The following is a 17,285-nucleotide window of genomic DNA, read 5'->3' as shown; positions in this document are numbered from 1 at the left end:
GACTTTTGTTTCGGTCTTCACTGAGAAGTCTGAAGGAATGTCTAAGAAAGTGAATGCTTATGGGAAGGGGGTAGGTTTAAAAGATAAAATAAAAAAGAGCAAGTTAAAAATCACTTAGAGAAGTTAGATGCCTGCAAGTCACCAGGGCCTGATGAAATGCATCCTAGAATACTCAAGGAGTTAATAGAGGAGGTATCTGAACCTCTAGCTATTATCTTTGGAAAGTCATGGGAGATGGGAGAGACTCCAGAAGGGGAAAAGGGCAAATATAGTGCCCATCTATAAAAAGGGAAATAAAAACAACCCAGGAAACTACAGACCAGTTAGTTTAACTTCTGTGCCAGGGAAGATAATGGAGCAAGTAATTAAAGAAATCATCTGCAAACACTTGGAAGGTGGTAAGGTGATAGGGACTAGCCAGCATGAATTTGTAAAGAACAAATCGTGTCAAACCAATCTGATAGCTTTCTTTAATAGGATAATGAGTTTTGTGGGTAAGGGAGAAGCAGTAGATGTGATATACCTAGACTTTAGTAAGGCATTTGATACGGTCTCGCATGATATCCTTATCGATAAACTAGGCAAATACAATTTAGATGGGGCTAATATAAGGTGGGTGCATAACTGGCTCGATAACTGTACTCAGAGATCAGAGAGGTAGCCATGTTAGTCTGGATCTGTAAAAGCAGCAAAGAATCCTGTGGCACATTATAGACTAACAGACGTTTTGGAGCATGAGCTTTCGTGGGTGAATACCCACTTCATCAGATGCATGCATACCCACTTCGTCATGCATCTGATGAAGTGGGTATTCACCCACGAAAGCTCATGCTCCAAAACATCTATTAGTCTATAAGGTGCCACAGGATTCTTTGCTGCTTGTACTCAGAGAGTAGTTATTAATGGCTCCCAATCCTTCTGGAAAGGTATAACAAGTGGGGTTCCGCAGGGGTCTGTTTTGGGACCGGCTCTATTCAATATCTTCATCAACAACTTAGATGTTGGCATAGAAAGTACGCTTATTAAGTTTGCGGATGATACCAAACTGGGAGGGATTGCAACTGCTTTGGAGGACAGGGTCAAAATTCAAAATGATCTGGACGAATTGGAGAAATGGTCTGAGGTAAACAGGATGAAGTTCAATAAAGATAAATGCAAAGTGCTCCACTTAGGAAGGAACAATCAGTTTCACACATACAGAATGGGAAGAGACTGTCTAGGAAGGAGTATGGCAGAAAGAGATGTAGGGGTCATAGTGGACCACAAGCTAAATATGAGTCAACAGTGTGATACTGTTGCAAAAAAAGCAAACGTGATTCTGGGATGCATTAACCAGGATGTTGTAAACAAGACACGAGAAGTCATTCTTTCACTCTACTCTGCGCTGGTTAGGCCTCAACTGGAGGATTGTGTCCAGTTCTGGGCACTGCATTTCAAGAAAGATGTGGAGAAATTGGAGAGGGTCCGGAGAAGGGCAACAAGAATGATTAAAGGTCTTGAGAACATAACCTATGAAGGAAGGCTGAAGGAATTGGGTTTATTTAGTTTGGAAAAGAGAAGACTGAGAGGGGACATGATAGCAGTTTTCAGGTATCTAAAAGGGTGTCATCATGAGGAGGGAGAAAACTTGTTCACCTTAGCCTCTAATGATAGAATAAGAAGCAATGGGCTTAAACTGCAGCAAAGGAGATTTAGGTTGGACATGAGGAAAAAGTTCCTAACTGTCAGGGTAGTTAAACACTGGAATAAAGTGCCTAGGGAGGTTGTGGAATCTCCAACTCTGGAGATATTTAAGAGTAGGTTAGATAAATGTCTATCAGGGATGGTCTAAACAGTATTTGGTCCTGCCATGAGGGCAGGGGACTCTACTCGATGACCTCTCGAGGTCCCTTCCAGTCCTAGAGTCTATGAATAAGATCTCACAAAACTAAGTGATTAGGCAACAAAATGGCAAATGAAATTTAATGTGGATAAATGTAAAGTAATGCACACTGGAAAAAATAACCCCAACTATACATACAATATGATGGGGGCTAATTTAGCTACAACGAGTCAGGAAAAAGATCTTGGCGTCATCGTGGATAGTTCTCTGAAGATGTCCACGCAGTGTGCAGAGGCGGTCAAAAAAGCGAACAGGATGTTAGGAATCATTAAAAAAGGGGATAGAGAATAAGACTGAGAATATCTTATTGCCCTTATATAAATCCATGGTACTCCCACATCTTGAATACCATGTACAGATGTGGTCTCCTCACCTCAAAAAAGATATTCTAGCACTAGAAAAGGTTCAGAAAAGGGCAACTAAAATGAGTAGGAGTTTGGAGAGGGTCCCATATGAGGAAAGATTAAAGAGGCTAGGTCTCTTCAGCTTGTAAAAGAGCACACTAAGGGGAGATATGATAGAGGTATAAAAAATCATGAGTGATGTGGAGAAAGTGGAAAAGGAAAAGTTATTTACTTGTTCCCATAATACAAGAACTAGGAGTCACCAAATGAAATTAATGGGCAGCAGGTTTAAAACAAATAAAAGGAAGTTCTTCATGCAGCGCACAGTCAACTTGTGGAACTCCTTACCTGAGGAGGTTGTGAAGGCTGGGACTATAACAGTGTTTTAAACAGAACTGGATAAATTCATGGTGGCTAGGTCCATAAATGGCTATTAACCAGGATGGGTAAAGAATGGTGTCCCTAGCCTCTGTTCATCAGAGGATGGAGATGGATGGCAGGAGAGAGATCACTTGATCATTGCCTGTTAGGTTCACTCCCTCTGAGGACACCTGGCATTGGCCACTGTCGGTAGACAGATAGTGGGCTAGATGGACCTTTGGTCTGACCCGGTACGGCCATTCTTATGTTCTTATGTTCTGAGTTTTTCAACAGCTCTTTGCTGATCCACTTGTCAAGGTGTCAGAGAAACATCTTGACAAGTGGACAGATTGGGTGTGCAGTCCAGCACCCCAAGACTCATCCAGAGGCTTTCGTGTAGATGAAGTGGATTCTTCCTCCTTTAGCCTATTTGTCAAATAGCATCTGAAACCCTCTTCAGGTGGGAATTAACAGGCCATCTTACTCTGAATTAACTCCTGCCCTCGTGGGAAAATTCATCTGAACATCTTAGAACTAACAAGCTGTGTGCTCAACTTCACTCAAAGGTTGCTTCTCATTGTATCCCATCCTCCATCCATCCTTTGTCTACTTAAGACTGTAAGATCTTGGGACAGGAACCTTTGTCTTCATCTCATAGCTGTATGTAAAGTGCTAAGCAAACAATAATTCTTATTTCTATAGAGTTAGGGACTGCTGAGGTGGCATTTTTCGTCTGTTCCCTCCATTTGAAGTGGGTTAGGTATTCTTCCCCCTACAAATTATCTTTGAGGCTGAAATTTAGCCTCATTTGGCCTGCAGCCCACAAAGTGGTTTATTTTGAAAGTGTTAAGAAAATCTGTCAACATGTGACTTAGAGTGTAAAACAGGACTTTTCAGTAGCCATTCTGCTGCTACTGATATTATATTTGGCTAACTCAGAAACAATTTGGATTTAAAACTTCAAAAGTGTCTTGTGAGTATCAGTGAGTCTGTAAAAATCTTCATTTCCTAATCAATGTTCATTAGTGAGTTATTCTCCATGTATAGAGTATGTTCTTTTCCCAACAATTTAAGTCCCTAAATTCTTGAATCTTCAGACTCTCTGTGCTCCATAACAAGGTATCCTTTTCCTGCAGTGATGAAGCGTTGTCCTTCTCTTTTCCCTACACACTTTAACTAATTCTATATATTCTTGTTTGGGTCTCTCCCCAATGCCATTGCAGGTTTTATTTCTACTCATTTGTAATGTGGTAGCACCTAAACACCAAGGCCTCTTTGTGCTAGGTACTGTAAAAACATATATACTGTCTATACGCATTCATAAGCTGAATATTTTTGGTAAAAAAGTGATGCATCAAAGAGTGGGGGTCGGCTTATAAATGGGTCTACACCAAAATTTGATGATTTTAAACTCTATGGAATCATTGAATATCTAACACATTGTCGTTTTGTTTACCTGGAGCATTCACAGGCACGGAGCCCCTCAGCTCCCAGTGACTGAGGTTTGCATTCCCAGCCAATGGGAGCTGTGGGAAGTGGCAGGGCCGGGAGCCATAGTTTTCCAATCCCTGAAATATAAGGTTGGCTTATGAAAAGGTCATACAGTTTTTGCTATTTTTACTATCCATTTTGCGGGGGTCGGCTTATAAACGAACAGGCTAATGAACAAGTATATACAGCAGCAAAGAGAGAGTCCCTGTCTCAAAAAGCTTATAATCTAAGTGTAAGATTACAGACAACAGGTTGATGAAACAAACAGTTGTGGGTAAGGCAAGAGAGACCAAGAAACAATGAGATGATGTTGGTCAGCATGATAATTAGTGATCACAAATCTGAGCCAGTTCATGAAAAGCCATGTCTTGTTGCTTATATTTTTCCTGGTCAAATTATATCCTTTTTCACCTTAATTATAGTGGGCTTGTCTACATCAGAAAGTTGCAGCGCTGGTGAGGGAGTTACAGCGCTGCAACTTTGAAGGTGTACACATCTGCAGGGCATCACCAGCGCTGCAACTCCCTGTTTGCAGCGCTGGCCGTACTCCCGTTTTGTCTCGGGTGTAGAGGATCCAGCGCTGGTGATCCAGCGCTGGTAATCCAATGTAGACACTTACCAGCGCTTTTCTTGACCTCCGTGGAAGGAGGAAGCCTCTGGTAATCAAGCTGGTCTCCTTCCCCGGCTTGCTCTCGCGTTCCCAGAACCCCGAGCAAGCAGGTCTCCTTCCCTGCGGTTTGCAGGGTGGTTCAGGGAACGCGAGAGCAAACCGGGAAAGGAGACCAGCTTCGCCGCGGTTTGCTCTCACGTTCCCCGAGGAAGCAGGTCTCCTTCCCTGCGGTTTGCAGGGTGGTTCGGGGAACGAGAGAGCAAACCGCGGCGAAGCTGGTCTCCTTTCCCGGTTTGCTCTCTCGTTCCCGGAACCCCGAGCAAGCAGGTCTCCTTCCCTGCGGTTTGCAGGGTAGTTCGGGGAATGCGAGAGCAAACCGCGGCGAAGCTGGTCTCCTTTCCCGGTTTGCTCTCTCGTTCCTGGAACCCCGAGCAAGCAGGTCTCCTTCCCTGCGGTTTGCAGGGTGGTTCGGGGAACGCGAGAGCAAACCGCGGCAAAGCTGGTCTCCTTTCCCGGTTTGCTCTCTCGTTCCCAGAACCCCGAGCAAGCAGGTCTCCTTCCCTGCGGTTTGCAGGGTAGTTCGGGGAACGCGAGAGCAAACCGCGGCGAAGCTGGTCTCCTTTCCCGGTTTGCTCTCTCGTTCCCGGAACCCCGAGCAAGCAGGTCTCCTTCCCTGCGGTTTGCAGGGGAGTTCGGGGAACGCGAGAGCAAACCGCGGCGAAGCTGGTCTCCTTTCCCGGTTTGCTCTCGCGTTCTCCGAACCCCCCTTGAAGCCGCCCAACAGCGCTGCAGTGTGGCCACATCTAACACCACTTGCAGCGCTGGTTGCTGTAAGTGTGGCCACTCTGCAGCGCTGGCCCTATACAGCTGTACTAATACAGCTGTAACAACCAGCGCTGCAAAATTTTAGATGTAGACATGGCCAGTGTCCCCAGCCACTTCCTTACAAATGGATTGTAATACTTCCTTCCATTGCACCTTGCTACTTGGTTCCCCAAAATCTACTTTCATTGTACTAGTGCAATGTGTGAGTTCTCCATTTCTCACTAAATCCAAGTAGCTCAGACTTCACTCCATTCTTTCTAGGTCCAATGATGAAACCATTAGTTGTATCACACCACTTGCTCCCATAATGCCCCTCTAGCCCGTCAAAGTAGGTAAGGTAAGACTGAAACTTCTGCCAGTATTTCTCTGCTGACAGCCCTATGCGGTCTAGGACAGCTGCCTTCACCACCTTGTAGTCCTTGACCTGGTCACTGCTCAGTGCCATATAGATTGCTTGAGCCTTGCTGGTCAGAGAGGGAGCCAGTTGTAGGGCCCAGGTTTCCCTATCCCATCCGGCACCTATGGCTACCTGCTCAAAGGTACAAAGAAAGGCGTCCGTCCGGGTCATCGGCAGGGCCCATCTTACATAGGCCTAACGTCGTTGTGTGGGTGCCCTCACCTGTCCCCAGTCTTTGTAGAAGCTGCTGCACTTTGGCCTGCTCCTTTATAAATTCCTGGAGAGTTTTCTGTTGCTCCACCTGCCAGGTGAGTAAGGCCTGCCTCTCTAGATGGTAGGATTGCTGGAAGGCTTGCAGTGCCTTCTGCATCTCCTCCTGTTGCTTTGCTAGCCAGTGCAGGGTTCCCTCCATCTCTGGGCCGCCAAGATCTTGCGCTGGCTTCAGATCCCAGACAAGCCCCCACATGTAGTGAGATGCACACTGGGCCCCTCTGGTTTAGGCCCCCATTGCCCTCTCCAATCAGTCAGGAACACCTCAGCTTGATGCAACACCAGTGTTCTTTATTTACAGTTATTTTCCTGCCACCACTTTCCACCTATGTACAGGTTTCACAGCCAACTTTGCCAAGTGCAGGCCTGGCCAGCAACAGACCAGAAGACTCCCACCTCCCTCTGTGCCTGGCCTTTTCTTCCCCCACTTCCTCTGGCTTCCTCCCAGCCTTTATAGTCATGGCTAATGAGGCTGGCAGGTGCTGCCTGTTTCCAAACAGACACAGGGCTATTCACCCAGCCCCAATCCATTCCCCTTGATTGGGGCTGGAGTGGCAGGGGCTGAGTAACTGTTTCTCACTCTGCACTCTGTCACAGATGCTGACTCCAAGCAGATGCATGGGATTCCCTATATAGGGATGGCCTCCATCTTCCATGTCATCTGTGTCTCATTCTTCATAAACATCAGAACATGTGTGAAACATCAAGTCTATTATGTTGGTCTCTTTCTCTTGTGACATCATCTAAAGCTGCTCCTAGGAGTGGTCTCTGCATTTCTGACTGTTAATCACTGTCTCTGGTTCACACAGGTACTGGCAGGGCTGCAGTTCCTGCATACAAATTGTCAGATTATCCATACAGACATCAAGCCAGAGAACATCTTGCTGCAGTTGGATGAGGAGAGTCTCCAGAAGCTTTTGCATGACACAGCTGCCTGGAGCCAAAGCATAAATCTGGGCCTAAAGAAACCAGGTAGGTATAAAGGGTAAAGATGTGCAGAGTTTAGTACAGGAAGTGGGACTCACACAGGTGCTAGGATTCCTGTGAGGAACAAGAACATTCCTGCTTACTGCACCCCAACCTCAGCCTATGGAGACTTCATACCAAGGGTAAATATACAGTAGGATAAATTCCTGCATTGGCTGGTGAGAGGCTATTGGCCTAGATGACCCTGTATTGCTAGGCCTTTTCCATCTCTTGCTTCTAGGAGCAAGCCCGTCTGTCTCATATACCAACCGCTCAAACCCCAGTCAAGGTCTGTTTGTGTATAGACATGCTGCTGCAGATGGGCTTGTTTGCAGGAACAAGTGGAAAATTACGAGCATTTGCTGATGCCTTTCCATCACTTCTGAGCAATTACTCACAGCCTTACAGTACAATACAGCTCCACCTTGTATAGCACTTTTCATGCTAATTGTAGCCCAAAGTACTTTGTTTTAACCATGCAAAGGCCCATCTCTGGTATCTGATGTTTAAGGAGATATGTGTTTACTGCTCTTCTTCAGACTTATATAGGCGTTGCAATGACTTCTCAGGATCTCTTCATCTCAGTGCTTCCTCTGGTTGTGAATAGTATCTGTGCAACTCAATGGGCTAATGTCTTTCCTGTGTCCTCTTTCACCTGGGGCAGTCTGTGAGGCCAGGAATCAGTGCAGCCAGACCAACAGCCTTCATAAAGAACAAAGGCTGGAAAACAAAACCCTCCCTTGTTTTTTTTGTTTGTTTGTTTTTTGCTTTATGCACTGGCTTCTGTGACGTTAAAATAAAACATTCTCATTTGAGACTTCTATTTTCTCCAAGACAGTTTAACAACAGCCACAGTCAAGATCAAACTCCTGTTTCACAAAGCTCAGTGTACTGGCATCAAGAGCTGATTGGACAGGATCTCGTGTCTCAGAGAGTACAGTTATCCAAATAAATGTCCTTGCCTGACTGGGGCACCAGCAAGGCCCAGTTGCTTTCCATTAGTCCCAGAAAAATTGACGAAATAGGAATTCCTGTCCAGCCACTCTTTGCCCAGTTAAATTTATCACCATACATCTGAGAACCATGTCTGACAACCAGAATAAGAAAGGAACATTGTATTTGCACAGGAATGGAAACAAATCTGATCTGCTGAAAGGTAGCAGCAGCCTCAAAACTATGCAATTCATGGGGACATCATGATGAGATGGACACGCAGCTCTCCCTGCTATTCTGACTCTGTTGATGCCCCTCAATCCAGCACTGCAGCATCTCCCCCACTCCCTCCTACAGATCTGCTGATGCCCTTTAGTCCTGCCCACACATATACACAGCTCTATCCAGGGCTGGCGCTTCCATTTAGGTGACCTAGGGCACCAGGATTTGGGAGGGCGGCAGACTGCTCCGGTGGACCTCCCGCAGGCGTACCTGCGGACGATCCGCTGGTCCCCCGGCTCTGGTGGAGCATCCACAGGAACACCTGTGGGAGGTCCACCAGAGCTGCGGGACTGGCGAGCCAACCCTGTGCCTAGGGCGCCAAAAACCTTGGCGCCGCTCCTGGCTCTATCACTGCAAACTAGTCCTCACTTGTGGTCCAGACAGTCACATTTGACAAGAAATCTTCAGAGGAGAACATCTAGTTCATGTTCTCAGTGTGTTAAACTACTATATTCTGTTCTATTCTATTTAGGTTCTTATTCTGAGAACGCTACTTCCTTTCTGTAATTTAAACACAACACCAGCACTTGTATTCTGAGTCTTTGCACCAGAGATATTCCTAGGAATGATTTGGGATATGTAACACATTTTATGTCAGAGTTTGTCTTGTGGTGCTGCTGTTTCATGGACCTAATGTTTTGGGGTGAATGATGACACTAAATTACTGGCAGATTTTTGCTTGAATCAAGCTTGCATGATAGTGTATGACATATATTGACAAGCACTTCATTGTAAAGTAACATAATCTGGAAGATATTTGAGGGAAAGGGACGTCTTTTCCAAAATAAAAATCAAAAGGTAGCTGGTCACCTTTCAATTTTCAGAGCAGATTCTGTCTGCCAGATGTCAATACCCTGCAGGGGTCACATTTCCTCTTGCTGATGTTGACAGAGGAGAAAAGCCAGTGCTATCGCTGTGATCTGAGGGACTCAGTAGGACATGCTCTTTCCCGAGTCAGTGTTGGGCCCCAGTGCTCGGCTTGGTGCGAAGGGAACTGTGACAGGTTGGATCACAGAAACTCTCTGGGAGCTGCTACCTGTTGCGCCAAGACTACCTCTACTCCTGCTTTCCCGGCCAGCTCAGGACCCCAGCACCCTGTGTTGCTGAGCCAGACACACCTGTCTGCTCCAACACAGACCGAGGGTCTGAATTACTTGTCCCAAAACTGCAGGTTTACCTGAAAGCAGCTAACAGAAGTGTTCCTGTCTTTAACACTTAGATGCCCAACTCCCAATGGGGTCTAAACCCAAATAAATCCATTTTACCCTGTATAAAGCTTATGCAGGGTAAAATCATAAATTGTTCACCCTCTATAACACTGATAGAGAGAGATGCACAGTTGTTTGCTCCCCCAAGTATTAATACATACTCTGAGTTAATTAATAAGTAAAAAGTGATTTTATTAAACACAGAAAGTAGGATTTAAGTGGTTCCAAGTAGTAACAGACAGAACAAAGTAAGTCACCAAACAAAATAAAATAAAGTGCGCACATCTGTGTTTAATCAAACCGAATATAGATAATCTCACCCTCAGAGGTGCTTCAGTTTTTTTGTTTTTTTTTTCCAGACTGGAGACCTTCCAGGCCTAGGCACAATTCTTTCCCCTGGTACAGCTCTTGTTCCAGCTCAGGTGGTAGCTAGGGGATTCCTCATGGTGGCTCCTCTCTCCTCTTCATTCTGTTCTACCCCTTTGTATATCTTTTGCATAAGATGGAAATCCTTTGTTCCTCTCTGGGTTCCCACCCCCTCCTTCTCAATGGAAAGACACCAGGTTAAAGATGGATTCCAGTTCAGGTGACATGATCACATGTCACCGCAAGACTTCATTGCCCACTTGCCAGTACACAGTATACAGGAAGACTTACAGGTACGACACACCCATCTGCAGACAATTGTCCTTGTTAATGGGAGTCATCAAGATTCCAAACCACCATTAATGGCCCACACTTTGCATAATTACAATAGGCCCTCAGAGTTATATTTCATTTTTCTACTTTCAGATACAAGAGTGGCATATTTATACAAATAGGATGATCACACTCAGTAAATTATAAGCTCTGTAATAAGCAACAAAGAGTCCTGTGCCACCTTATAGACTAACAGATGTATTGGAGCATGAGCTTTCGTGGGTGAATACCCACTTCCTCAGATGAGCTTGTGACCAGTACATCTGTTGGTCTATAAGGTGCCACAGGACTCTTAGTCTGGATCTGTAAAAAGCAACAAACACAGCTACCCCTCTGAAGCTTTGTAATGATACCTTACAAGAGACCTTTTGCATGAAGCATATTCCAGTTACATTAAATTAGAATATTTTTATAAAATTATATAGACTGCAACATCACAGGAACTGCGATGCAGAGTGGGGTAAGTGACTGAATAGGGGCACTCTTCCCTCAGAGTTGGTGCTGACCCCAATGCTCCACTTCAGACAATTACAGGCTGTTTTTCTAAAATCCTCTTTCCAGTCTAACTGGATATCAGATTCTTCTTTGTGTCCTCTTCTTAGCACATAGAAGTTTCAGTGGTGGGTAAAGAGGAATCACCTCTCTGTAAAGCACTGTAGGATTCTTTGGGCTGAAAGGCATTAGATAAAGGCAAAAACATACATGAATGATCTGTGTTGAATGATATACCTGTTAGTTTGGAGACAGAGAGACAAGAGGGGTGAGGTAATATCTTTTATTGGACCAACTGCTGTTGGTGAGAGAGACAAGCTTTGGAGCTACAGAGAGCTCTTCCTAAGGTCTGGGAAAGGTACTCAGCGTGTCACAACTAAATACAAGATCAATCAGATAGTTTAGCTTAAGTGCTTAGCACATATTCTAAGGGATCATTCAAAGTGAAGTGGCTGGATAACACCCCTGTAGTCATAAGACAATAGGGTGATTAGTGGGTTACAGATTGTTATAATAATCCATAAATCCAGTGTCTCTCTTAAAACCATAATTTTTTGTATCTACAAAAATTGTGAACTTAAGCTCTGGGTTTTTTTTTCATACAGGAATTCTTGCCGATCAATTGGATCATTGCAATATAATGAAAATGGGAGTGAAAATTGCAGACCTAGGCAGCGCATGCTGGACCGTGAGTCAGTTTCAGCTCTCAACCCCCAAGATGAAGGAGCCTGTTCTCTCTTTTCTGACTCTGATCTTAGTGTCTGCCCATCATTGCACATCTCCTTGAAAAGTTTTATTGTGCTGTGAAAGAGAGATTGATTTCATCTTGTAATGTGTGTTTGTCCTCTGCAGTCCCAGCTCAGAGCTGAGCTCTGTACTCTGGGCCATGCTGCATGCTTTGGGCAAGGTTGTATGTGCATACAGTTAGCTTCTACAACTAGAAATGTCAAACAATGTCAGTCCAGTAGAAGATTTCAGAGCGGTAGACGTGTTAGTCTGTATCAGCAAAAACAATGAGGAGTCCTTGTGGCACTTTAGAGACTAACACATTTATTTGGGCATAAACTTTCATGGGCTAGAACCCACTTCATCAGATGTATGGAGTGGAAAAACAGGAGCAGGTATAAATACATGAAAGAATGGGAGTTGCCTTACCAAGTGTGAGGTCAGTATAACAAGACAAATTATTTAACAGCAGGATACCAAGGGAGGAAAAATAACTTTTGAAGTGGTAATGAGAGTGGCCCATTTCAGACAGTTGACAAGAAGGTGTGAGTAACACTAGGGGGAAATTAGGTTTAGGTTTTATAATGACCCAACCACTGCCAGTCTTTATTCAGGCCTAATCAGATGGTGTCCAGTTTGCAAATTAATTCCAGTTCTGCAGTTTCATGTTGGAGTGTGTTTTTGAATTTTTTTTGTTGAAGAATTGCCACTTTTAGGTCTGTTATTGAGTGACCAGAGTGATCACATCTTCTTGTCAACTGTCTGATATGGGCCACTTTTGTTACCACTTCAAAAGTTATTTTTTTCTCCCTTGGTATCCTGCTATTAAATGAATTATCTCATTAGACTGACCTCACACTTGGTAAAGCAACCCCCATCCTTTCATGTATTTATACCTGCTCCTGTATTTTCCACTCCATGCATCTGATGAAGTGGATTCCAGCCCACGAAAGCTTATGCCCAAATAAATGTGTTAGTCTCTAAGGTGCCACAAGGACTCCCCATTGTTTTAGTCCAGTAGAAATGTCTAATCATGAAGAGAATGAAGGGAAATCACCCCAGGTGTTGTGGGGCTCAGCCTGTAGATCTGCTGTATCCTGCATGAGATTGGGTGTGCATTCAGCGTGTTCCATCCATGGTCTGTACCACTGTGTCCTGGACTTTGCTGTGATTTTCTTTGTTTTTAATCAGTTGTGAACCACTAGCTATAGTCCATCCTTTCTGTTTCAGTACAAGCCCCTTTCCAAAGAGATCCAGACCCAGCCATATCGAGCCCTGGAAGTTCTTCTTGGGTTAGATTACAGCACTCCTGCAGATATCTGGAGCACAGCCTGCCTGGTAGGGACTCTCAGCCCAATGGACATGGTGATTGCAGAGCACCACAGATGTGAATATGAATGACACACCAGCCAGGGCCAGCGCTACCATTTAGGCAGCCTAGGCAATTGCCTAGGGTGCCAGGATTATTGAGGGGGTGGCATTTTGCCGGGGGGGGCAGCAGGTGGCTCCGGTTGACCTGCCGCAGGCATGCCTGCGGAGGTTCGGCTGCTCCCACGGCTCCAGTGGACCTCCTGCAGGCATGCCTGCGGCAGCTCCACCAGAGCCACGGGATCAGCATGGGGGGCAGCGAAATGGCCGTGTGCCTAGGGCGCGAGAAACCCTGGCTCTGGTCCTGACACCAGCAACCCTGTGAGAATATCTGTCCTCAGCCATTAGTTTATTTTACTGCATTTGGGAGTAAGACGAATCTTGTCTGAAGAAATCATGTGATAAAAATAAGCACTCTGCAAATACCAACTTCTGTTCAAAGTTGTACTGCAGATAAAGCTCCTCTTAATTGTCTTGTCCCTATATTGATTACAAGGCAATTAATACCCTATATATGGAACCTAACATATGTCAAACTGAACCAGATATACACTGAGATTTACCCAGGCAAAGGGGAATGTGATGTCTGTGGTGGCAGAGCAGGGACTGTCGGCACCTGCATGTGTTTCCTTATCTTAGCCCTCGTCCAGACTAACCCGCGGCATCGGCGGGTTAAAATCAATTGCTCGGGGATCGATATATCGCGTCTAGTCTGGACGCGATGTATCGATCCCCGAGCGCGCTTACATCGATTCCAGAACTCCATCAACCCGAACGGAGTACCGGAATCGACACGGAGAGCCGCGGACATTGATGCAGCGCCATCCAGACGGGTGAGTACCTCGATTTTAGAAATTCGACTTCAGCTACGTTATTCCCGTAGCTGAAGTTGCGTATCTAAAATCGATTTTAATATCTAGTCTGGACGTGGCCTTAGGAACACTCCTGTGTCATGGAGTATTGGAGAAGTGAAAAATGGGGTGGTGCTGAGGGAGTGGAGGGACTGGTGAAGAATGATTCTCTTGACTGTCTGGCTTGGGCACTGAGTGGATTAATAGGCTACTTCATTTCCAGGCATTTGAAATGGTGACCGGCAAGTGCCTTTTTGAACCCCAGGCTGGGAAATATTTCTCCAGAGATGATGGTAGGATTCTGTCATTTTCAGTGACTTCACTGATGAAAGGATCATAAAATCTAAATATCCAGCTTCGTGGTTTCCCCCATTCTCTCTCTCTCTCTCTCTCTCTCTAGATCACATTGCACGTATCATTGAACTCCTGGGAAGAATTCCTCCTAAAATTATTTTCTCCTGGAAACAGTCATCAAAATTCTTCAGCAGACAAGGTGAAAATAGGAGCTGGGGAGTTATCCAGAAAGGCATAGGTGCTGACTCCGTGGGTGCTCCGGGGCTGGAGCACCCATGAGGAAAAAATGGTGGGTGCTGAGCACCCACCGGAAGCCCCTCTATCAGCACCTCCCCTCCCCCCCAGTGCTTCCTGCCCAACAGCGGGCCCCGCCAATCAGCTGTTCTGCGGAGTGCAGGAGGCTGGGGGCGGGGAGGGGAGGAGCAAGGATGCAGCAAACTTGGGGGACGGAGCGGAAAGGGGTGGAGCGAGGGTGGAAAGATGTGGGGCGGGGCAGGGGTTTGGCCTCATGGGAAGGGGTGGAGTGAGGGCAGAGCCTGGGGCAAAATCAGGTGGTCAAGCACCCCCCAGCACAATGGAAAGTTGTCACCTGTGAAGAAAGGTGCAAATCTCTGACTCACCCCTAAATAACTTGCTCTTTGAAAAACAAACAAAAATCTATCTTAAGCAAAGTTCTCTGTAAGCAAGGAGGAGAGCTGAAGACTCCATGAAGTCCTCTAGGACCTTCCTATGCCAACCTGTTGACTTGAGAGTTACTCAGGAGATGAATGCCAGTACAAAATTCTAAAGTTCGTAGTCAGTGAGGACTAAGAAATATCCCAAAAGGAACTAGAGAGTCGAAATGTGGGATGAAAGTAACTAAATGAGAGCAAAGCTGGAAGAAGCCTGAAAATGGGTATTATGCTGACAGAGGACAAGCACATTCTCTTCCCAACTCCACCGCCTTTGTCTCCAGCCCAGTCTGTCTAAAACAAGGGTAGGCAATCTATGGCACGCGTGCTAAAGGCAGCACACAAGCTGATTTTCAGTGGCACTCACACTGCCCGGGTCCTGGCCACAGGTCCGAGGGGCTCTGCATTTTAATTTAATTTTAAATGACACTTCTTAAACATTTTAAAAAATGTATTTGCTTTACATACAATAGTTTAGTTATATATTATAGACTTAGAGAGAGAGAGAGACCTTCTAAAAATGTTAAAATGTATTACTGGCATCTGAAACCTTAAATGAGAGTGAGTAAATGAAAACGCGGCACAGCACTTCTGAAAGGTTGCTGACCCCTGGTCTGAAATGTGCATCTCCTTTCTTTGAATCTCTTTGCTGCCTCTCCCTTGGCTCATCAAGTTTAAACATTTTGTCCTTGACTCCAAGGCCCTACCTAGCACTCTTCCTCCCCACTTTCCCACTTAGTCTCTTACTATGGTCCTTTCCCCACTCAGCCAGTGAAACAGCCTCAAACAGGGATTTCCCTCCCCCCCCCCCCATTTTTGTGAACTAGTTACATGCAGTGTTGCCAGTTTAGTGATTTTTTTTGTGTGGAAATTTGAACTGAAATTGAAACATTAATACATACTTTAAAAGCATATAAAGTGTATGATAAAATATGTGTATCTGAAAATATAATAGATTTGAAAAGTATGAACATAGACAAGCTTCCTTATACAGCTGTTGTTTTTATGATGATGTCAGTGCATTCATTTTGGTGATGTTGGCCAAATTATGATTTGTAATCAAAGTCTAACCGAGCTCTCCCTGACAGCTAGTGATGGGCTGGGGCTGGGGGAAAAGGCTTCAGGATCAGATTGTATTTACATTCACACCTAATCTACCTAGGTATCCAGCAAACAGAGCTGTGTTGCCCAAGTGATAGATTTTGGCTGGGGTTGGGTTACAGATCACTTGAGTGCGGGGTGGGGGGTAATGTAATGTTGTTGTTCTTACTGTATGAGTAAAGGGCAGTAGAACTGTACTTAGCCTGTGCTGATTGAGGGCATCAAGAGAGAGGGTGGGGCCAGGTGTTTTGCTTGATGGTTTGCCCGAGTCACAAGTACTATTTGACCTGCCCCATCCCCTGTTTAAAGATGGACTTTGCCCCAGGCAGGGCATGCCCCGGTCTCTGAGTTTAAGCCCTGCGTGGACTGAAACAGGCCTATTCCAGTAAGTGACCCCCCACAACAGTTGCCTCAAGTGCTTGGGGGGATCACATGTGAAGGACAAGTGCCATATTTGTAAAAACTTTTGTCCTAGGACTTAGAGGGAGCAGGATATTCATTTGCAGGCTCTCCTCATGGAGGCTTCCCTTCATCTGGTTTCCGAGCTGTCCCACTAAGATTCACCGAGTGCCTCAGTCTCAGCGCACAGCACACCACCAGCACCAAGCTCCCGCTGGCTCCCTGTTGCCTGTTCCCAAAAAGAAAGCAAGGAAGCATGGTTCCCTGGCACCAGACAAGAAGGGCCATGGGACATTGGGCAAAGGACCCAGTTCAGGCTGCCCGGCCACTCTGGAGCCACATGGACATGCCTCCCTGGTCAGGGCCCTTAGCCCCTTAAATGATCCACCACCAACTCCCAGGAATGGTATGGAACCCTGTAGCAGGGTCCTTACCCCGCTCCTACCCTGAACAGCTTAAAACAGCCCTGGGAGAGGGCTGTAGCAGGGAAAGCAGCTACTAGGCTGACTGGGGAAGCAGCCGCAGCTGGGCCACACCCCAATCAGGCCTCAGCTGGCCCTATATAAGAGGCTGGGAGCCAGGAGCTCAACAGTCTCTCTCTGTGTTCAGAGAGAGAAGAGCCTGGCTGCAGGGAGGTTAACCAGGTATCTGGAGTGGAGCAGGGCTGGGAAAAGGCCAAGGGGGCCGGGGAGCTCCAGCCTAGGAAAGCCCCAGGCTGCAGGCCTGGTAAGGCCTATTTGGTACTGGGTTTCAGGGGCAGCCCACAAGTAGCCAGAGGCAGCAGGTCCAAACCCCTTTGCCTGTGATGAGTGGCTTATACTGCAGTCTTACCCAGTGAACAGGGGCTAGATGGAGACTGGGCAGTAGCCAAGACTGAGGCAAGGTGGGGATAGTGGGTGGGGGTTCCCCTGGGAGGGGAGACCCAGAACTGTGAGGGGTTACTGCCAGGGGGCAGCACCCCAGACAACAGGGCACTGGGCCTGGGAGGGACACGAGTGCCAAGCAGTAGCAGGACACCGGCCTGCAGAGGGCGCATCAATGGCTGGAGAGCTAATTCCCGGAGATGACAGCGGGAGTTGCTGCAGGGGTGAGTCCCGCACCGTCACAGACCCAAAT

General features: G+C 46.1%; 1 protein-coding gene across 9 annotated transcripts in view; it reads left to right on the top strand.

The window, feature by feature from the left end:
- The window catches only part of LOC115655084 (SRSF protein kinase 3-like), a 74,273-nt gene that overhangs the window by 21,583 nt on the left and 35,405 nt on the right, over nucleotides 1-17,285 (top strand). For 7 of the 9 annotated variants that reach the window (XM_030570170.1, XM_030570169.1, XM_030570167.1 and 4 more), the window contains 5 exons: nucleotides 6,989-7,151; nucleotides 11,365-11,447; nucleotides 12,716-12,823; nucleotides 13,928-13,997; nucleotides 14,105-14,197. In XM_030570170.1, the coding sequence (XP_030426030.1) occupies nucleotides 6,989-7,151; nucleotides 11,365-11,447; nucleotides 12,716-12,823; nucleotides 13,928-13,997; nucleotides 14,105-14,197 (517 nt within the window). The remainder of the gene's footprint in view (nucleotides 1-6,988; nucleotides 7,152-11,364; nucleotides 11,448-12,715; nucleotides 12,824-13,927; nucleotides 13,998-14,104; nucleotides 14,198-17,285) is intronic. The other 2 variants (XM_030570165.1, XM_030570168.1) reach the window with 2 other exon arrangements.

The sequence above is a fragment of the Gopherus evgoodei genome, chromosome 7 (genome assembly GCF_007399415.2).
Source record: "Gopherus evgoodei ecotype Sinaloan lineage chromosome 7, rGopEvg1_v1.p, whole genome shotgun sequence".
In the NCBI taxonomy this organism is placed as follows: Eukaryota; Metazoa; Chordata; order Testudines; family Testudinidae; genus Gopherus; species Gopherus evgoodei.
Note: the sequence above shows the minus strand (reverse complement) of the source record. Positions and strands in the feature narration are given on the sequence as shown.